The 22,978-nt window shown below is 44.1% G+C and overlaps 1 protein-coding gene across 5 annotated transcripts in view; it reads left to right on the top strand.

Moving 5' to 3' along the window:
* HLF (HLF transcription factor, PAR bZIP family member) overlaps positions 1-11,087 on the top strand; it is a 59,687-nt gene extending 48,600 nt beyond the window's left edge. For 4 of the 5 annotated variants that reach the window (XM_077968801.1, NM_001258177.1, XM_077968800.1 and 1 more), the window contains 2 exon segments: positions 1,490-1,710; positions 6,675-11,087. In XM_077968801.1, the coding sequence (XP_077824927.1) occupies positions 1,490-1,710; positions 6,675-6,890 (437 nt within the window). In that variant the 3' untranslated portion in view covers positions 6,891-11,087. 5 annotated transcript variants of the gene reach the window in all.
* The last annotated feature ends 11,891 nt before the right edge of the window (positions 11,088-22,978 follow it).

The raw sequence follows: 22,978 nt of genomic DNA, 5'->3' as shown, positions 1-22,978 counted from the left end.
CAGATTGGCTAATGAGAAATCTCCATCCTCTGCCAGTGCCTCAGGGCCCATCTCTTCCTCTTTGGCAAGCAGGATACAAAGAGAGCGCAAAGCAGAGTGGGGACCTAGAAGGTCACCCAGAGCATTCATTTTGCAAACTCCCCACCAGGCCTTTCCAGAAGGCAGATGAGCACAGTTTTACAGTTTTGCTAGAATGCAAGCCAGTGGCTTCATGCTTCAACCTGGGGTAGGTTTTAATGAAACCTAAAGAATACTTCACACATTGACCTACCATTGGCAGTGAGGAAGAGGAGGAGATGCGCCAAACACAGCTGAACTACATCCTCTTATTTATTCATGGGGTGCGAGAGGAGCGATTGTAAAATTCAGATGAAAACTAGAAGTTAAAATTCAGAGCTCCCAGCATACACATTTGGGTCTGGTATGAAGTTCACTTTCACCAGTAAGACACATTGAGAAACACAAGAAATCCATTGTTCTGTGGATGTTCGTGCATTTCAGTGGTCTTGCCTATAGGACCCTCAAGTGGAAGTTAGATGGTCTCTATTATGTTCTTTCTAATTTGTTAAATATTTCTTGAACTAATCCCCTTCTCACTATCTCCATTGCTACTGTCAATATGTGCACTGTTTATCACAACAGCCTTGTATCTGATCAATCCGCAGCCGTGCCCCATGCAATCCGTTCATCATGCTGCCTGAGTCTTCCTTCCAAACATCAGCTGTTTGTCACTTCATTGCTCAGCATCCCTCAGTGACATTTGGATTTTTAAAAATTATATCCCCACTGCCCACCTTCTTGGCCACGTCTCTTGTGCTCGCACCTCTCCCTACTCCATGGTTTCTTCTGATTCAATGTGACAGCTACCCAAGACTTTATGTGGTTCTGCAAAAATGCAAACCTCTGTCTTGTCTTGGAGCCTAGAAAACCCTTTTTTTTTTTTTTTTTTTTTTTGACTAATTACTCTTTGTCTCAAGATGCAGCTGTACCAAGTGTCATCTCTAGGAAATGCTGCCTAACCTCCTTTGTGTTACGTACCATTTCCTCACACTGTGGAAGCACATGAGATTTACTTCCATCCCAACATCTACACTCTCCGCTAACTGACTAGTTATTGATCTGTCTCCCTAACTCACCTGGAAAACACCCTTAAGGTGAAAAATCCGTAGTTCTGTTCATTGCATCTTGCAGAGTGCCTGGCAAATGTGTGATAGGAAAGAATGAACGTGTATCTTTAAATTGGGCTTCTCCCTCTCTAGTTTTTGAACATGTGTATGTGGGTTTCTGTTTTGCCTGATGTGACGTGAGTCAAGTCATACTCAACCTGCTGTGTTCTCAGAAATGCAGTGAGGATGAGTAAGATAAATCATGTTAGGACCATATATAAGTGAGCTGAAGACTCTTACCACTCATCTCAGACCATCATTAAGTAGCTGCCTACTGGGACTCTCTAGGGTGTTCATGAATTAAAACTCCTGTGTTGTTCCAGGTCAGCTGTTGCCAGCAAACCGCAATACACCGAGTCCCATTGATCCTGACACCATCCAGGTCCCAGTGGGTTATGAACCAGACCCAGCAGATCTTGCCCTCTCCAGCATCCCTGGCCAGGAAATGTTTGACCCTCGCAAACGCAAGTTCTCTGAGGAAGAACTGAAGCCGCAGCCCATGATCAAGAAAGCTCGCAAAGTCTTCATCCCTGATGACCTGAAGGTAAATTGGAACTGGTAATCAGTCTTTGGGCAAATGAAGAGTGGTATCTGCAGACAAATTAAAAGGGTGACCCCAGGAAGATCCCAGAAGCTAGTGCATGAAGGATTTCTGATTTCTTTTCCTGTTTCTTGGCATGTGACTTCTAGGCAAGTTGTTTCCTGTCTGGGTATTTTTTGAAATACACTTTTATGTCTTGATGCTGAACAGAAACAATGAGAAGTGGTAAAATGGATTTAAAGTCCACAATGGAGTGATTTTAAGCCCACAAAGGAAGCAAATGTGCTCTTGTCTGCATGCAAACCCATAAAAGTCTAATACAATCAAACCCCAAATCTTTCAAGGTTGGAAAGAGAAAGGAAATCATTTGAGAAGGGCATCTGAACCTCATCGCCCTCCAAGGGTTACCTTCCTTTTAGGGAATTTGTGATAATTTGGTGCTGCCATTTCCCTGTAGGCTGCGGGGAATAACAGCCAGAGATAGGTCCTTCCTCCATATTGCCAACCTTGGATGACCAGGGTCGGATTTTGTGAAGGAAACTGGTAATTCCCTGACACCATTTATATGTACTGTTCACTTTGTATCTTAAGTAATGATCACTTGAATATCTCACTGCTAGGTTAATTCTGAGTAGGTTTTCTCTGAAGTGTTGAAGGGACACATTATTTGTAAAGGGAAATAGATTTACCTTGGAAGTCAAATACAGCTTAAAAGAAAATTAACCAGACACACTTAATGATACCTTAGGATGAAAATTCTTTCCAAAATTATGCCATGTCTGCTAATGCCAAAAAGAACCATTTCTTATTAACCATTGCTTAGAACTTTCATGCTTCTTTCCAATCATATGGGTACTAGAGATATGAGTATTACATAGTCAAGGCCTTGGAACCAGATATAATTAGCCCTTTTTTACTGTCTGCCCCCCATCTCTCAAACCTAACTAGGGTTCCTGTGTAGAGACACTCCTAGGCTGGGAAATAGGAATTTGAGACATCATCTGAACTGGCTTAGACCAGTTGTTCCTGCTTTACATATCTAGAAAAAATGCTGGAAGCAGAAGTACCTGGCCAATTTAAATCACTGCTGTCATCCACATTCCTGAGATTACCTTAATTAATGCAGAATAGGAAAACATCAGGGCTGAAGGGGACCTTAGAGATTCATTTGTCTAAAGTTATCACCTTGCAGTTGAGAAAATACAGAAAATGGAAAGCTGAGGTCAGCAGATCACTACCTATTAGAGGAAGGCTTAGCCTGGCTCCCAGGTTATGTAGCTTCACAAAAGATCACAGCAGCATGTTGGCCCTGACAAGGGCTATAACAGGGGCCCGTGGGTGACAAATCAGTGGCTGTCACCCTGAGAATCAAAAAAGGAAATCACATGGTAAAAACACCAGAAAACCTAAAGTAGTCAGGACATTGATGGTTAGACCGAGATGGGGTAAGAAAGGGGCAACCATGGGCTCAGGTCTTGGGCAGTTAGGTACCTTATTTCAATGAGATGCCTTTCCTAGTCTTGTCTTCTTAGTGATCCAATTTTTTGTGTATTTTAAAGCCTCTTATCTTAAACTAAAGCTAGGGATCCTGTTCAACACGGATTTCCTCTTGAATGGAGGGTAGTTTGAAAGGATGCTGCTATGAGTGATAGATAGAACTTCTAGCTAGACCTTCACAAGGTCTCCACATGCACCAAAGAGCAAGATTAGTTAATAACCCAGGTAACCTTGGCAACAGGAGGCCAGGCAAAAACTATCTGTGCTGGAATTACACATATTGCTGCTGTCATGGTCAGGCCTGACCTTTTCACATAGCAGCGGGGGAATGGGCTGGCACATTGTCCTGCCCGGTGTCCTTGGATATTTTTTAGTTGTGGATGAAGTCTCAAGCTAAAGACCATGAGCTAATATAAAGCAGGAAGCAGAGCTGTAGCATGTTTCTCCTTCTGGCAGAAAGGTCTGAGCTAAGGGTAGGTGGGGGAGAAGGTGTTTCTGGCCCCCAGCATTGGGCAAGGAAACCAATTTAATGAAATGGCCCCCACCAAAAATGATCTTCCCTGCAGCTGCCTGAACTTCCTCTCTTGAGCCAGTCATTAGGGTTAGCATGCATGCCCTGGAGAATGAAGGGAGAATTGAGGTTGACATGCTGGGGTACCTAGCTGAAAATCCATTTAATCACCTGGATTTCTTGATGCTTTTAAGGGTCCATTCATTCACTCGATGAATATTTTCCAAATGCTAGTGTGTGCCAACCCTCTAACCCGGTATCAGGGGCTGGGAATACTGAGGTGAGCCAATACTGATACTGTTCCTGCTTTCATGGAACTTCTAGACTGGTGAGAAACAGGGAGTGTTGACCTGTTGGCTGCGGCAGGGCTAAGTGGGTCCCTTGTTGCATGGAGGTAACTGAGTAGCCAGATGGCATCAGCACCTGGGAGATAGAGGGAAAGGGGGCAGGGGATGGAGTGCCAAGTTTAGTTTATCAGCCCTGCTCAAAATCCCTCTTCCCCCTGCCCACAACCATTCTGCGATAACAAAGGGAGGCGAGCTGGTTTTTCTAGTCCAGGACACTCCTTTTGTCATTCCTGCCTTCTGTATCCTCTTCTTGACCCGGTTCCCAGCTCCCCTCTCTCCCACCTGAAAGGTTTGTTTTGCATTCCGCACCTTGGCTGGCTCATCTGCATGTGTGGACAGGTGAGGCTGGGAAACGAGCACTTTAGAAGTGAGAAGAGCACTAATAAGTTAGAGAGAAGTTGGTTGTTACCCTGAAGTCAGCTGGTGACTCCCTGGGCTTTAAGACCTGGTCAGAATTGTCTTAGACCACACCAAGCCTGTGGCCTATGGTGTGACCTCCTCATTCCTCCCCCATCACATACATGCAGTTTCTACAGTCTTCCAGGGGCTCATTCTTATGTACTCCTTCGCTTCCTGGGCTGCTGTTCCCCTGTGTGCAGACTCTGATACATCCTAAATCAAGTCCTCTTTTGAATGTTTTTGGAAACCACACTCCCGGGCACATTGTTGGTTATAGATTTACTGATACTGTGAAGGGAGTAGAACCCAGGCTTCCATCAAAACACAAATAACTTCCGTCAGAACTGGAGGCTTCACCACTATTGTTAATATGCCTTTGGGCCCCCTCACCACCATGATGTCATGGACTCTCCTGGCCCCTCCCAGCCTCTCCCCTGCCTCCAGCTCCCCTGCTCGCTTTCAGAAGCACAGACAACAAATATGGCCAACAGCCATTGCACACCTGCCCTAGCTTGCTTACCCAGGTATTCTTCAAAGAGCAGCCGTCTCCCTCTACCCAGAAGAATTCTGGTATCATCTATTATGAAAATTGTTTTTTTTTACCCTGTTACATATAGTTATGAAGTGTATAAAAAGCTGGGGGTGCTTTATTTAAGATGATAGTACTGGTTTGATGATGATCTGCCATCCGGCAGATAGGAGGTATCTACACAGTTCCTATCCCACATTTTCTGTATTTGTGCAGGGCAAATGCCTGTTGAGGGTAATGGGCAGTTTTGGGGGTGGACCGCTGACCTTAGACTTTCCTTGCAGCCTTGGCCCCAACCCATGTGACCTCCCCCAATGCCAGCTGCCCCTTGGAATTCTGAGGGGGCAAGCACTGGCCTGATCCACTTACTCTGGGTGTCATGTAACTGCAGGTAGTAGAATTGCTAGGACTGAGGGATTTGCTGTTGCAAGTTGCTGAAAAAGGGGAGTTGCAAAATTCACCAGGTGGCACCATCAATGAATTGGGAAGATCTAAAAGAAGATCCCTGTTTCGGAGTCTTCTTAAGAAGTTTTCCTTTCTGTCAGGGAGGTAGCAGCGGGGGTGGAGGGCAGGGAAGGAGGGATTGTTTTTTCACTGACCACAGTAAAATATTACTCAGGCTAATTAGGGCCCGGAGAACAGTTAAACAGGAAATTAGAGTAAATTATGTAAATTCTGGCCGCCAATATGAGTACTTTGATTAGTGGCAGGTTGAAGCCTTTTTTTTTAATTTCTATTTTTAATTACCAAAATGTATGTATCCATTATATGATATCGTAATGGTTCAGAATAATATAAAAGGTAGAAAGTCTTACCTCTTTCCTTTGCTTCTGCCAATCCCCCTTCTAGAGGCCCTGCTTTTATAGATTAGTATAAATCGTTCTGCGCCTCTTTCTATGGATATGTTATATGATTTTTAATCAGACTGGGATGAGACCATACATATTTGTGTGTAAACTGTCATTGTTTCCACCCACATAGTCACACAGTGGCATATCATGAACATCTTTCTGGTGCAGGTGGGTCATTGTTTGTAACAGCTGCCAAGTATTCCTTTGTATGACTCTATCATAACATGGTTATTAAATCTCCTAGGCGTAGTTTTTCCTCATTTTTTCTACTGCACATAATGCTGCAGTGAACAGCGTATGCTTGTGTGTATATGCACATGTATGAAGATTGCTACAGGACAAAATCCTGGAGGTGGAGTTGCTAGATCAATAGTATATGCGTTTAAATAGTTGATCGATATTGCCATATTGCCTTCTAAAATTTTTGTGCCAACTCATACCCAAAAAAGCATATGAGTGCCCATGGAGGAAAAGGGTTCTTAAAATAAAATGTTAAGCAGGGAGAGTAAAGAAAGTTGGAAGGTCATTTAAGGGTGAGGTGAGCCACCTGCTTTCCATTCAGCCTCTGATCTCTGCTTCATTGAGCACACCTCTGCTGGGCAAAGAGTAGGAGCCTGTTGGGACAGATTAGTGGGTCCTTGCTCCAGGAAGGAAGTGTGGCTCGTGGGCCACGCTCTCAGACATGCAGAAACTGTCAAGGAAGGAGACACAAGCTAAGAAACCCGGGTTGGCGCCTCTGCACAGTCCTGGAGCCTGCCCGTGCCCTGGCTGGCACTGGACTTTGCTGAAATCTAATATCTTGTTTTTTTTTCCCTTCTGTAACTAATGAGCAGGATGACAAGTACTGGGCAAGGCGCAGAAAGAACAACATGGCAGCCAAGCGCTCCCGCGACGCCCGGAGGCTGAAGGAGAACCAGATCGCCATCCGGGCCTCGTTCCTGGAGAAGGAGAACTCGGCCCTCCGCCAGGAGGTGGCTGACTTGAGGAAGGAGCTGGGCAAATGCAAGAACATACTTGCCAAGTATGAGGCCAGGCACGGGCCCCTGTAGGATGGCATTTTTGCAGGCTGGCTTTGGAATAGATGGACGGTTTGTTTCCTGTCTGATAGCACCACACCCAAACCAACCTTTCTGACATCAGCACTTTACCAGAGGCATAAACACAACTGGCTCCCATTTTGGTGTGCATCTGTGTGTGTGTGCGTGTATATGTGCTTGTGCTTATGCGTGTGGTCAGCGGTATGTGCGTGTGCGTGTTCCTTTGCTCTTGCCATTTTAAGATAGCCCTCTCATCGTCTTTTAGTTCCAACAAAGAAAGGTGCCATGTTTTTACTAGACTGAGGAGCCCTCTCGCGGGTCTCCCATCCCCTCCCTCCTTCACTCCTGCCTGTTCAGCGTTGCTTCATGTTCGAGCTTACCTACTCTTCCAGGACTCTCTGCTTGGATTCACTAAAAAGGGCCCTGGTAAAATAGTGGATCTCAGTTTTTTTAAGAGTACAAGCTCTTGTTTCTGTTTAGTCCATAAGTTACCATGCTAATGAGGTGCACACAATAACTTAGCACTACACCGCAGCTCTAGTCCTTCACAGGTTGCTTTTCTCTTACTTTCAGTTTTGGTGATAATCGTCTTCAAATGAAAGTGCTGTTTAGATTTATTAGATCCCATATTTACTTCCCGCTATCTACTAAGTTTCCTTTTCATTCTACCAACCCCAGATAAGTAAGAGTACTATTAATAGAACACAGAGTGTGTTTTTGCACTGTCTGTACCTAAAGCAATAATCCTATTGTACGCTAGAGCATGCTGCCTGAGTATTACTAGTGGACGTAGGATATTTTCCCTACCTAAGAATTTCACTGTCTTTTAAAACACAAAAAGTAAAGTAATGCATTTGAGCATGGCCAGACTATTCCCTAGGACAAGGAAGCAGAGGGAAATGGGAGGTCTAAGGATGAGGGGTTAATTTATCAGTACACGAGCCAAAAACTGCGTCTTGGATTAGCCTTTGACATTGATGTGTTCGGTTTTGTTGTTTCCCTTCCCTGACACGCTGCCTCGCCCCCCGATTTTCTAGTTAACTTTTTCCATATCCCTCTTGATATTCAAAACAGTTACTTAAGATTCAGTTTTCCCATTTTTTGGTAATATATATATTTTTGTGAATTATACTTTGCTGTTTTTAAAAAGAAAATCAGTTGATTAAGTTAATAAGTTGATGTTTTCTAAGGCCCTTTTTCCCAGTGGTGTCCTTTTTGAATGCCTCATAAATTAATGATTCTGAAGCTTATGTTTCTTATTCTCTGTTTGCTTTTGAACGTATGTGCTCTTATAAAGTGGACTTCTGAAAAATGAATGTAAAAGACACTGGTGTATCTCAGAAGGGGATGGTGTTGTCACAAACTGTGGTTAATCCAATCAATTTAAATGTTTACTATAGACCAAAAGGAGAGATTATTAAATCGTTTAATGTTTATACAGAGTCATTATAGGAAGTTCTTTTTTGTACAGTATTTTTCAGATATAAATACTGACAATGTATTTTGGAAGACATATATTATATATAGAAAAGAGGAGAGGAAAACTATTCCATGTTTTAAAATTATATAGCAAAGATATATATTCACCAATGTTGTACAGAGAAGAAGCGCTTGGGGGTTTTTGAAGTCTTTAATATTTTAAGCCCTATCACTGACACATCAGCACATTTTCTGCTTTAAATTAAAATTGTATGACAGTATCGAGGCTTGTGATGACGAATCCTGCTCTCAAATACACAAGGAGCTTTCTTGTTTCTTATTAGGCCTCAGAAAGAAGTCAGTTAACGTCACCCAAAAGCACAAAATGGATTTTAGTCAAATATTTATTGGATGATACAGTGTTTTTTTAGGAAAAGCATCTGCCACAAAAATGTTCACTTCGAAATTCTGAGTTCCTGGAATGGCACGTTGCTACCAGTGCCCCAGACAGTTCTGTTCTACCCTGCGGGCCCGCACGTTTTATGAGGTCGATATCGGTGCTATGTGTTTGGTTTATAATTTGATAGATGTTTGACTTTAAAGACGATTGTTCTTTTGTTTCATTAAGTTGTAAAATGTCAAGAAATTCTGCTGTTACGACAAAGAAACATTTTATGCTAGATTAAAATATCCTTTCATCAATGGGATTTTCTAGTTTCCTGCCTTCAGAATATCTAATTCTTTAATGATCTGGTGGTCTTCCTGTCAGTCCATCAGCAATGCTTCTCTCATAGTGTCGTAGACTTGGGAAACCCAACCAGTAGGATATTTCCACTAGGTGTTCATTTTGCCACAAGCTATAGATAACAGCAAGAGGTGGGGGTGTATCAGAATTGCAGTACAATTGGAGTTGCAATACATTGTTCAGGTGAATAATAAAATCAAAAACCTTTGCAATCTTAAGCAGAGCTAAATAAAAGATATCAATACGAGACACAAGTGGACGTAGAGTTGGCCTTTTTACAGGCAAAGAGGCGAATTGTAGAATTGTTAGATGGCAATAGTCATTAAAAACAAAGAAACATGATGTCTTTAAGTGGAGAATTGTGGAAGGATTGCAACATGAACCATCCAAATTTATGGCCATATCAAATGGTAGCTGAAAAAACTATATTTGAGCACTGGTCTTTCTTGGAATTAGATGTTTATCTCAAATGAGCATCTGAAATGTTTTCTGCAGAAAAAAATAAAAAGATTCTAATCAAATGTATTCTCTTGTGTGCCAGGAGAGGTTTCAGAAACCTACCTCGTCTTAAACATTTAAACAGTTTGGAGTCTGTACAGGTGCCTTATATGTAAGTCATTGTCACGACACACACACACGAACACTCCCTCTGGACTGGCTGCCTCTCCATCCAGGGCAGTTAACTAGCAAACAAGGCAGATCTGCTCCATGGAGCAGGGGGCTCATGGCTTGACTCCGAGTGATTTGGGTCAACCAGGGTTAGACACATGTCTGCACACTGCAGCTATTATGAGAGTCCCTTTGTCATTTTTCACCTTTTCATCCTAAGCATCTTTCAGAGATTATTTGGCCATTAACAGTGAATCCAAATCATATCACACTGACATCATCTAGAGATGATTTGGAAGGAGCAGCTTAGGACCTCATGATGAGGTCACATTGTTGTTTCTTTTGACTAGACTTGACAAAGAGAGGCAAACATTGACCAGCCTGTCTTTCTGCTGGTGCTGCCTTAAGGAGGTAGTTAGTGGAGGGGAGGGCTGTAAATCATTACTTCTTTCTCTTCAGAAAGTGGCCACTTGGAACCACTCAACTATCACATTATTGGCAAGACTGTGATAGGCCTTTTGTCTTCAAATACTACAGGCCTCCCTGGACCCATCCCTCGAAGCAGAAGGACCCTTTGTTTGAGGAGAATACAGATGGGATTCCACAGCGGGGTGGGTAGGAACCTGTACTAGATAACCCCGAGGTTCCTTCTAACCCACTGGTTTGGTGGGGAACTCACGGTAATTCCAAATGTGCATTCGAAGGTCTAGGGTCTATTTTCAGAAGAAGCAAGAAGAATTATCAGTGGCACCTTCCCCACTGTCGCAGGGTAAAACAATAGACATTCTGTGAAATGCAAAGCTATACTTTGGTTTTTCTAGTAGTTTATCTCATTTTACCCTAATCTTCCTTTAAGGAAAACTTAATCTTTATCACAGTTAATTAGAGCGATCCCAAGGCAGGGGACCGGGCCTGCTTGCCTGTGTGTGATGGCAGTTGGAGATCTGGATTTAGCACTGGGGTCTCGGCACCCTGCAGATGTCTGAGACTAAGTGTTCCACCGTCCAGGTGGCGATCACCTTCTGCGTCTAGGTACTCCCACTGGCAAGGCCAAGGTCTCCTCCAGGTTTTTTCTGCAATTATTAATGTCATTTAAAAAATGAGCAAAGCCTTATCCGAATCGGATATAGCAACTAAAGTCAATACATTTTGCAGGAGGCCAAGTGTAAGTGTGCGTGTGTGCGTGTGTGTGTGTGTGTGTGTGTGTGTGAATAAGTCGACATAAAGTCTTTAATTTTAAGCACCTTACCAAACATAACGATAATCCATTATCCTTTTGGCAACACCACAAAGATTGCATCTGTTAAACAGGTACAAGTTGACATGAGGTTAGTTTAATTGTACACCATGATATTGGTGGTATTTATGCTGTTAAGTCCAAACCTTTATCTGTCTGTTATTCTTAATGTTGAATAAACTTTGAATTTTTTCCTTTCTTTCATGTATTTTTATTAACAGTTGGCTAGCAATGGTATTCTGTTCTCACCTCAGTAGCAAAGAGACCATTTATAGATTATTACCTAGATAATAAAATAATAATACTATATAATTAGTAATAGATTAACATTTTTTGGGTAGTTATGTGCCAGTCACTGTGCTAAACACTTAGATGGAGTATTTTATTCCATATTAGCTCTATGAGGTAGGGACAATTACTATCCCCATTTACAGAAGACAAAATTGAAAGGGGAGTTAAGTAGCTTACCTAATGTTACAGAGGTAAAAGCGGCTGAGATGAATTCTGATCCCTGGAATGAGCATCATTTAGAGGGGTGGTTCCCAAAAGCCAGTCCACAGAGTGTCTCGTTCTCTAATATATATAAAAAAATTCAGCAAACATCTGGGAGTATAAATCCAGAGATTCTCAGTCAGTAGTTCTTGGATGGGGCCCGGAAATCTGAATTTTTAAAGTGATCCCAGCCAACTCCCATGTGCAGCCAAATAATTGGTGTTAAGGATTTATAGACTTGGCTCTTAATTCAAGTTCATGACCCTTACGGGATCCATGCAGAAGCTTCAGAGATTCCATAATTATCTGAAATTGTATGCAACTTTTTGGTGTATAAACACATTTATTTTGCTGTAGAGAAGACTTGTCGCTTTTTTTTTTTTTTTTTTTTTTTAACTTCCCTGAAGGAACCTGTGATGCAAGGGGGAGTAAAACCCCCGATTCCTATAAGAAGGCTGACGTGGAGCAGTGGTTCTCAGCCACGAAGCCCATAGATTCACCTGGGGAGCTCAAAACCAGCTGCGTGGGGCTGCAGCCCAGGCCAAGAAACTCAGCATCTCTGGCATAGTGAGAAGGGGACTCTGTGTTGAGGAGTAGAATTCTGGATTCAAATCTGTCACCTAGTGGGTATGCAACCTTGAGCAGCTTCTAAACAGTTTTGAACGTAAATCTCATCTGTAAAATGAAGGTATACTCACTTCTGAGGGTAGTGGGGGGAACTAATGACAACAAATGAATTGTCTCTGGCACATCCGAGGCCTTCAATAGATAACTGCATGGGGCCCACGGGAGTAGAATGTATGCCTTGAGCATTTTTCCTATTCAATATTTCAGACCATTTGTTCCTTCAAAGAGAACAGAAAACCATTCCCCTGCTCACATGCTGGAGCAGGATGGCTGATGGTGTGATAACGGATGGTACACCATTAGAAATGTTCTTTCGTAGTATGACTTCATCAACAGTTCATAGACTAGCAGCAGCTTTGTGCACAAGGTCGATGGGCATCTCTTACTTGGTGACAACCTCCAGTTAAAACTGAGTGGTTACAAGTTAGGTTCAGCTCTATTTCCACCCATCAAACACCTTTCACCTTTTTGTTGTTGTTGAGGTGGCGTCTCACTCTGTCAACAGACTGGAGTGCACTGGCGTGATCTCGGCTCACTGCAACCTCTGCCTCCTGGATTCAAACAACTCTCCTGCCTCAGCCTCCCGAGTAGCTGGGACTACAGGTGTGTGCCACCACGCCCAGCTAAGTTTTGTGTTTTTAGTAGAGGCAGGGTTTCACCATGTTGGCCAGGATGGTCTCCATCTCTTGACCTCGTGATCCGCCCGCCTCAGCCTCATAAAGTGCTGGGATTAGAGGCGTGAGCCACTGCACCCAGCCCACCTGTCACCTTTCTCAGAGGAATAAGAATAGTGACCTTAGCTTAAGATTCTTCTGGGACAACCGATTTTATATTTGGCATGTTCAAAGCATACAAATTCAACTTTCTTCAAAGCATACAAATTCAACTTCCTTATTGAAAATCATTGGCCGGGCGCGGTGGCTCAAGCCTGTAATCCCAGCACTTTGGGAGGCCAAGACGGGCGGATCACGAGGTCGGGAGATCGAGACCATCCTGGCTAACACGGTGAAACCCCGTCTCTACTAAAAAAATACAAAAAACTAGCCGGGCAAGGTGGCGGGCGCCTGTAGTCCCAGCTACTCGGGAGGCTGAGGCAGGAGAACGGCGTGAACCCGGGAGGCGGAGCTTGCAGTGAGCTGAGATCCGGCCACTGCACTCCAGCCTGGGCGACAGAGCGAGACTCTGTCTCAAAAAAAAAAAAAAAAAAAAAGAAAAGAAAATCATTGGCCTAGAAGTCTCTTCGGACATCTTCAGCTAGGAACCGGGTGAGAATTATTGAAATCTTGTCTTTGTGGTCAGAAGATGGCTTCTTGGTAATAAATCAAAAAGACCCTTTAGAGGAGATAGGACTAGTCAAAGGTGGCAAGCATCCTCTGCCTCTCTGGGTTTTGAGTCAGGGAGGACTTGGATCCAAAGTCCCTGTCTCTAACTTCTTTTTATCCTGCAAAGCCTGGCACGATGCCTGGAAACGGTACAGAGAGATAACAGTTATTGAGTCCTAAACCTGTGCCTTCCACATCTCATTTAATCCTCACACTACAAAACAGGTACTATTATTATCCCTGTTTTGCAGATAAAGAAATAGGCTTATGGAAATTAGGTAATCAGCATCTTTTTTTTTTTTTTTTTTTGAGACGGAGTCTTGCTCTGTCACCCAGACTGGAGTGCAGTGGCCGGATCTCAGCTCACTGCAAGCTCCGCCTCCGAGGTTTATGCCATTCTCCTGCCTCAGCCTCCCAAGTAGCTGGGACTACAGGTGCCCGCCACCTCGCCCAGCTAGTTTTTTGTATTTTTTAGTAGAGATGGGGTTTCACCGTGTTAGCCAGGATGGTCTCGATCTCCTGACCTTGTGATCCGCCCGTCTTGGCCTCCCAAAGTGCTGGATTACAGGCATGAGCCACCGCGCCTGGCCAGTAATCAGCATTTTAACCCAGACCAAAGCCTGACTCCAGAGTTTGACAGGGGTGGGAAACATCAGGAGTTGACCAAACCTCTTTATTCACCTTCTGGACATTCAACTAGACCACTTTTTCCAGGCTCCCTTGCCTCCAGTATGACCATTCAACTGAATTCTGTCCAAAGGAACATAGGCAGAAGTAACCACAGGTGTCACTTCCATGAAAGGCCCATAAACAGTGCCACCTGATCCCCTCTCTCTCCTTTTTTCTGGCTCCTGGAGAAGATGGAGACTAAGAAGGACAGGACCCTGATCCTGAGTGTATGGCAAACACACCTGACAGCAACAGCTTAAGCATACTCTGAGAATGACCCTGTAGGGCAGACACAGCAGAATATGTGCTCGGAGTTCCAAGCTCAGGAATCTGGGAGTGGCCAGCCTGGAGGTTCATTTTTTATCTGTGATGAACATCTGAACCCCCAGCCTGTCCCAAGGACCACGAGCCATACAGGGGATCAAAGCCCTTTGTTTTGCGTTAAATGAAGGTTGTCAGGTGGAGATTGTTAAGGGGAGGGTGCGAAGTGGAAATGCTATATTATAAACCACATGCTATTTGCAAGTGGTTGTGGTTCTCCTGTCTGGCCCACTGCCACTGGACCATCCCTGTGTGTAAATTTCCTCTGATAATAATTTATGTCTCATTTGGTAGCTCTGGGTTTCTTCTTCTGCCTCTCAAACATGGTACCTTGCTTGTTGAGATTAATAGGGGTCTGGCATGACACTGAGTCATCAAACTGTTACACAAGGGAGGAAAAAGCTTCTCTGTATTAAACCATTGAGATACTGGGGTTGCTTGTTGCATGGCCTAACTGCTGTTTAGCCTAACGCTAATATGAGAACCTTCTTCTGAAGCCCAGTGTCCTTAATTTGAGGTCTTGACATCTTTGCCAGGTTCCCAACTGCAACCTAGGCTCATCACCCCTCACATACATGACTTTGAGGTTTTTCCACCTTCTGGACAGACCTCCCACCCTGGTTAGGCTAAGCCTGCTGGGTTGGACCTTCAGAACATCACTGCCTACTTCTTCCCTCCATTTATCCTGCATTTGAACACTGTCCAGAATTGTTCAGTTGCTCTCAGGGTGTATTAGTCCATTTTCATGCTGCTATGAAGAAATACCTGAGACTAGGTCATGTATAAAGAAAAAGAGGTTTGATGGACTCACAGTTCCACATGGCTGGGGAGGCCTCACAATCCTAGTGGAAGGTGAAGGAGGAGTAAAGGCACATCTTACATGGCAGCAGGCAAGAGAGAGCATGTGTAGGGGAACTGCCCTTTATAAAACTATCAGATCTTGTGATACTTATTCACTATCACAAGAACAGCATGGGAAAAACCTGCCCCCATGATTCAGTTACCTCCCACCAGGTCCCTCCCATGACATGGGATTGTGAAAGCTACAATTCAAGATGAGATTTGGGTGGGGACACAGCCAAACCATATCACAGGGGAACTAGCCTCTACTTCCAGATCAGCTTTTCTACTCATTATACTCTCCTGAGTCCAAATTCTCTCCCTGGCCACTCGTGCCCACTTCATCCCCAGCCCCAGTTATTCAGATACTCACTTCAAGATGAGGCCTACCATTTTTTAGAGCACCGGTCTTTCAGTTTTTTTGTTCACATGCTCCCTAAAATTCTCTTTAACCCATGCATCCACATTGCACATTATAAAGTTGACAACTAAAATTTTTTTATCACAAGTTTAAATAGTTGCAAAGGATGTAATAGCTGCTCTAAGTACTGGCATTTAAAAATAAGCTACTTCATGACTCTTTTTAATATATCTGATGAACTATTAAAACCCTAGTGATTTAATACCAACCAACATCCATTTGAAAAGTAGAGTTGGAATTTGTATACCACTTTTTTTGTTGAAATCATTATTTACATTCTGTTTCCTCACTGAGTTTGTTTCTTATGTAATATATTTTTATGCCTGAAAGTCTTATATTGCCCCCCATCATATTTCTCAGTCGTAAAACAACAACTGTAGACTGAGATTCTTATTATTTTCAGAGAAAATAAAACAAGGCTCATAAAACAAAAATTTTTTTTCTTTAGGTATGACTTATGGTTACCTTCATTGCTAGCATATGCATGATCAAAACCACATCTATGGTAAATTTTTAAATAATTATTATCCATAAAAAACAAAACTTTAACAGAACTACAAATCTAGGAAGATGGATGGGAGTGGTGCTGGATAACAGATAAAGAAAAAGACTTCACAGACAACAAACTTCCTTGTTGTCCCTTTGTCTGTTGCCCCGGACATTTTTATGCCTGGAACTGGAGCCCAGAGCTAGAGTAAGGTTTAGGATAGGTAGGAAGTATGCCTATGTTTTGTAAAACGAGGGGAAATGTGATTGCAAAAGGAGAAGAAAGGAAAAAAACCAACCAGCATGAGGCCTCATCAGCAACCACTATCTCAGGTAGGTCAATTTTAAGAAAAAATACATATAGAATTTGAGGACCTAGAAATTCCCTTAAGATTTGCCTATGCAAACATATCCCTTGGATATACTTTATGCACCACTAGATGTGTGTCCTGCTGGCTTAAGGCAGGGCATTAGAGTGGGGCTGATGGAGGTGAAAGAGCAGAAGGGTTATTTGGCCAGTTCTAACATTTTTGAAGGGGCTCAAATTAGAATGTTTGATTTGTTTCCAAGTGAATATACATATTCCTAAAGATAGAATAACAACTTTTTTTGTAACTTTCTTCTGGCATTTCTATATGTTTTGAAATGTCTCTTATAGCCCCTAAAATAGAATTGACCCCATGCCTCCCATAAGCTCTGATGGGGCACAGGATGGGTCTGGAGAGTCCCCAGAAAGAAGGTGATGGTTGAGGTGAGTGAATATGAGCCGGATCTTGTCAGGAGAGATGGAGAGGGATATCCCAGGTGGCAGCACAGAGGTAAGAGAAGAGAACAGAACACTCCTACAGGCAACAGCATGGTTGGTGCAAAGGGTATAAGATGAGTGGTAAAAAATGAGGTATGACCAGACCATGAATTTCCTTGCATGCTGCTCTAAGACCTTTGGACTTTAGCCTGACCAGGAGAATGACATGAGCAGGTGTCTATGTTAGAAAGATTATACTGGCAATTATGAGGAAGACGGATTGCACAGAATTAGGAAGAGTGAGGGAGATTTCTACTTTAGTCTCTGAGTAAATCTCTAGGGATGAGGTGGATGCATAGATTCAAGAGCTATCTAGGAAGGTTGAGCCTGCAGGGTTTAGTAGAAGGAGTCAAGGACAGCTCTAAGTTCCATGATCTCAGTCGATCCATGGTTCACTGTCAGGGATGCGCATAAGGATCCTCTCAGGAGTTTGCAAAAACACTCATGCCTGGCATCAGCCTGCGACTTGTTGAATTTGCAGACTCTGGTGTGGAACGCCGGCCCATTTTCCTTAGAAAGCTCTCTCGGTTCATTCTACTCTGCACTCTCTGGTTGAGAGGAATATGGGTCAGGAATTGTAGCTTTCATCTTTCCATTAAAGAAACCAAAGTTCAAAGGGTTCTGAAATCAGAATTCCTGGAGCAAAGCATGTAACTAGGGAAACGGTAATGCCAGGATTTGAACCCAAGTTATTTGAACTCCAAGCCCCTTCCTGTTCTAGATGTGCTGATCTTTGCCTGCCTGCCCACTCCTGCTTCCTGTTTGACCACCTGTCCTATATATTCCTGAGTGTGGCTGATGTGTTTATAATTTGAGCACTACCTCCATCCACAGCTGCCTGACTAGGAGGGACACCTCCTAGTCCCAGAAGAGCCACTCCACTGCATCAACTGAAGTCTAAGATAGTGGCTCTCAAACTTTACTGCTCATTAGAATCACCTGGGAAACTTTAACAATGCGAATCCCAGGTCATACTTGCATTCAACTGAGTCAAAATGGGAGGGGTGGGAATGGGGTAGGGGTGGAACTCAGGCATAGTTTAAAATTTTTTTCCCAGGTGATTACACTTGGAGCTTGTGAACTCATGATCAAAGTTCTTCTCCAAATGTGGTCCACAAATTAGCAACATCAGCATCAACTGGAAGCTTTTCAGGAGCGTAGCCTCTTTGGTCCTGTCTTAGACTCCTGAATCACAATCTCTAGTTTAACAAGATCTCCAGATGATTCCTATGCACACTGAAGATTGCAAAGTTCTCCCCTAAACAACACAGAGTACAGGGGCTCACGCCTGTAATCCCAGCACTTTGGGAGGCGAAGGCGGTTAGACCACCTGAGGTCAGAAGTTCAAGACCAGCCTGGTCAACATGGTGAAACCCCGTCTCTACTAAATATACAAAAATTAGCTGGGTGTGGTGGCAGGCGCCTGTAATCCCAGCTACTTGGGAGGCTGAGGCAGGAGAATCACTTGAACCCAGGAGGTGGAGGTTGCAGTGAGCCGAGATCACGCCATTGCATGACCTAGGCAACAAGAGCAAAACTTGATCTCAAAAAAATACAAAAAATTAGCTGGCGGGTGCCTGTAATCCCAGCTATTTGGGAGACTGAGGCAGAAGAATCCCTTGAACCCAGGAGGCGGAGGTTGCGGTGAGCCGAGACTGCTCCACTGCACTCCAGCCTGGGGAACAAGAGCGAAACATTGTCTCAAAAAAACAAAAAACAAACAAACAAAACACCACCACCAAAAATCACAGAGGGACAAAATGAGTCAGTGGAGGAGTGAATAGCAGGTTCGTACATGTCTTTGCAGTCCTTCAAAGTCCTTGGATTTCCTTGATTCTTGCCCTTCCTGAATAACTGTTGCGCTTCCCTTGAATTCTGAACAATATCTAGCATTATAGTTACCCTCTCCCGCCCCACCTTTTTTTAAGGCTAGTTTGAGTAGGCTTCTATCTCTTGCAACTTGGGAGGAGCCACACTGTCAGTGTTCTCTGAAGTTGTATGCCTGTTCACTTGAGGCCTTCTTCCCTTACTAGTCAAATGTTCCTGGAAAGTCATATGCCAATTAAATGCCACCATTTTGCCTCTCAGTGCACATGCTCGAGCCCACTTGCCCAACTCCTGAGATCGCATAGAGAAGCTGCTCATCACCAGTTTCAGATGTTTTTATCTATTGGGAGACTGGCCTTTTCCTTGTGCTGGCTGAGGTCAATTATTATTTTAAAGAGACAGTTTAACAACCGCCTGACCAACACCTGATGGTCGCCTGACATTCCTGGTGGTGGGGGCGGCGGAGTGGGGGGTCCTCTTCTGCCCTGCTCATGTCTCACTAATTACCTACTGTAACACAACCACAAGTGCCACAACATACTTGCTTTTTAAATTTCCTTCTGTTTGAATCAACCAACGTGCCTTGCAGAATCCTTCGTCAGTGGAGAGGGAAAGTGAGGTCGTCACTGATTATTTGGTGCATGGCCTCAAAAGAGTTTCTCCTGAATGACATTTTGGACAAAGCTTGCCAGAGATGGGCAGCATTTGAAGAAGTTCAATCACCATCTTCCTTTCCAAGCTGGGCTTGAAGATGCAGCGTGAAAAACACACAGGCTTTGGAGTTGAATTAAAACTGGGTTCGAACCCTGTCTCTGGCGTCCATTTATTTCAGAAACAGGTATTTATGGAGCATCCACTATGGAGAAGGCCTTTTTAGCTGGTAACATTATACTTAATCTTTCCGAACCTCACAGTCGTTAGTGCCATCTTCATATTATTTGACTCGGCAAGATAACAAATATGAAGCATCTGGAGGCCTGGAACAGTAAACATTCAACAAGAGTGACTTTCTTCCTTTGTACTGCCCAGTCCCCTCTCTTCTCCCTGGACCTTGCAGGAGATGGACAAGGAGCCTCTTGAAGGAAGTGGCTCAGGATTAGTGTTCTCTCTCTGACCTTTGAAAATTAAATGAATAACACAAGGGACATGAGAAAACATAATGACACCATTTGAGACATTTGTCCCTTGCAGGCTAGATTTACTTGTAAGGTTTCTATCCTAACCTACTAGAGGCAGAGGATGGATTAAGAAAGGAGACTTAGAGAATCTCTCATCTACTATCCTATTTCAAGATGAGAAGTCAAATAGTTGATGTTGGAGACTGGATTCTATCCTAGGTTTGCAAACTTCCCATCTGATGCTCGTGCCGTGACATCAATCTTACCCCTAGCAATCCTCATCACATCTTTATCGTCCGTCCCCAAGGTAAATCGATAGTGCAAGCATCATGGACTTTTGTCCCGCGTGATCACCACTCATTTCCAAAAGCCACCCCAAATTTGCGCACACTCAAGTAAAACCAGGATCCTTGCTTTGCTAACATGGCTTCCAATTCCTGTGGCGGCACCTTCTACCCCTTAAATAGACCACAGCTCTTGAGTTACTTCTCTGTAGAAATTCTGAAGCCACTACTGAAAATGAGTCCCAGGGTATAAAAGACTGGAAGGCAGTGCCCGTTAGTTGACCCCACATCCACAGCCAATTGAGGATTCTGTGATTTTCCTTGGAAGTAGATACAATGGACTCCAGCATGAGTCACAAGGCCCAGCTCTAATCCAGGTTTCTTCCCCAGTCATCATTTCTGTCCCTCCTCTTCCCAGCATCCTGTGACCTTGGAAGAGGGTGAGAGGAGGGAAAGAAAAAGGAGGGTCCCTCATGAACTTTGCCTGTGAAGAGGATGCACTCAGGGAAGGAAAAAATGATTCCTGCCCATGGGATCAGGATCCCACCACGTCTGAACACCGTTGTACAGTTTCACAGTCCCTCATCTGTTTTTCATTTTGGCCCTTTCAGCAACCCTGTGAGGGACTCAGGGTACAATAAACAAGGAGACAGATTTGGTGATGGCAAACCTTACCCAGGGTCAGAGGGGAGCCGGGAGGTCCGTGCTGCTGAGTGTTTCGACATCCCAAATCCCCAAGGGAGTATGGGCTGGGAAGACCTCATGCGTGCCACCTCAACCCCCTGCAAATATACCCCAATGTCCTCAGCTATAATTAATTAATTTTGAATACACTGAAAGAAGTAAATGCCTCTGACAGTTCGCTGGCTCCCCAGCCTGCCTCCTGGTGCTCCTCCGCCCACTCCCTGTGATTTGGGAGGGAGAAGCCAGGGCTCAGTTTATTCCATCTGAGATAGGGCTGTCTTTCCTAAAACGAGCCTCCCCCACCTGTAACCTCATTCTCCTCTTGCTAACTTTTCTGTTCATAGCTTTGAAGCCAAAAAATGAGTGTGCTTTGACAAGCTTTCTGTGCCTGTCCTGCGATTCCCCTCCCTGTCTCCAGCCCATCCGCCTCTTCCCTGGGCAGCATTGCAGAAACTCCTTCACCCTGCTCTCAGGCCCCAACCCCCCTGCTGCCTCCCCAGAACTACAGAGGGAAGCTGACACAAGAAAGGCTTCATGAAAAGGAACCCTTAAAAGACCAAAGTGCCTTTCTTTCTTTTGAATGAAGATGAATCTCGGAAATAGAGGAAACATCATTTGAAAGAGGAGACACAGGGGAGACGTCCCCCAGCCTCAAGGTTGTCAGTGGGAACCTTGGATTTGAGCTATTTGTGTACCGAGCTGGTCGTTCTCGCTCTCTCAATCTTTCATTCTTTTTCTCTCTCTCTCGCTCGCTCTCTCCCTCTTTTTCTCCTCCCCCCTCCTTCACTCCCTCCCCTCCCCTCGTTCTCCCTCTCTCTCCCTTCCCCTCATCTCTCATTCTGTCTCCATCTCTGTCATTGTTTCTCTCACTCTCTCTACCTTAATCCTCCACTCCCTCCCTCCTTTTCTGTCTCTCTCCCCCTCCATCTCCCCTCACCCCTCTCTATCTCCCTCCTTCTCTCTCTGTCTCTCCCTCTTTCCTCTGCTCCTTCCCTTCTTACTTTTCTCCCCTGTGTGAAGCGGTGGTGTTGGAGGGGGTGTGAATGGGTGCATGTGGATAGGAGGTGGAAATGACTATAGGCAAAATAGGGATGAAGATTTGAGGGCCCGGGCAGGTAGATGAAAACAGAAAAAGCCCAAACAGGACCCTAGTAGTCCTGGCCTCCTGACCGTGACCTTGTAACCATGCCACAGTTGTGATACCCATTCACTAAAGTGTCTATGCGAGCAGGAAGCCCATTACCCATTCTCAGAAACCTTCCCCAAGGCACTGTAAGGATCACAAGATAATGTTTGGGTCAGAGGATGCTTTTGATATATTCCATCTGGTGAATCTGTTCATTTTCTAGATGAGAGCCTTGGGGTCTAGAGAAGGAAAGTGACCTGCCAAGTGTTACACACAGCTAAATGCAATCCCTGCTCCCCAGGCCAGGCTGTTCAATACAGCACCCTGTCTCCTCTTTGGCTATTTTCTACGGAGGATCCTAAGGGCAAAGATGATCTGATTCTTGTTTTCCAGGTGGAAATATGGAGGCACAAGAGCCTCATTTCTTCAGTCTGCTGTCTTCTAGGCCTAAGCAGGCTTTAAGTATCTAAATCTTACCCATTCTTCATGATGAATGTCATCACTCTTCCCATGAAATGTTCCTTAGTTTCCCAGTTGGAAGCAGTCACTCCTTCCTCTGAACCCACCCACTTCCAACCCAAGCGCTCCACATGTCCCTCTCTTGCTGTGGCTAACTTTCTGCAGTGCAATTTCAATACACTTGTCCACAGCTGAGCCCCTTCTGCAAAGCTGCCAGCATTTTTGAGGACAGAGATGACGTTATGGATTGCAAACAAACCTAATCCTAACTAATTCAATGTGTGATATTTATTCCTTAATGTGTCTCTGTATTTTCATATTCTTTTTGCAAAGTTAAAAAAACATAAAAAAGAAAAAATCTAATCTTGGAATATTGTGATGCAATGAAGCCTGCCTTACCACCTAGATCCTTCCCCTAAACCATGAAGCATTCCTCCTCCAGGAAGCATCCAAGGGCTGAGCAGCAGGGCGGGTCAGCCCATGGTGTAGGCAGTTCAGGGTACCTCGTCTGGAGCGATTTTAAAAGGGATGACATCAATGTTCTATATTATTCAGCAATTTTTCTCTTTTGCAAAAGAAAAGTTTTTCAAGTTTTTATCAACTACAATA

The sequence above is a fragment of the Macaca mulatta genome, chromosome 16 (genome assembly GCF_049350105.2).
Source record: "Macaca mulatta isolate MMU2019108-1 chromosome 16, T2T-MMU8v2.0, whole genome shotgun sequence".
NCBI lineage: Eukaryota > Metazoa > Chordata > Mammalia > Primates > Cercopithecidae > Macaca > Macaca mulatta.
This window is presented reverse-complemented; position numbering and strand designations above follow the sequence as displayed.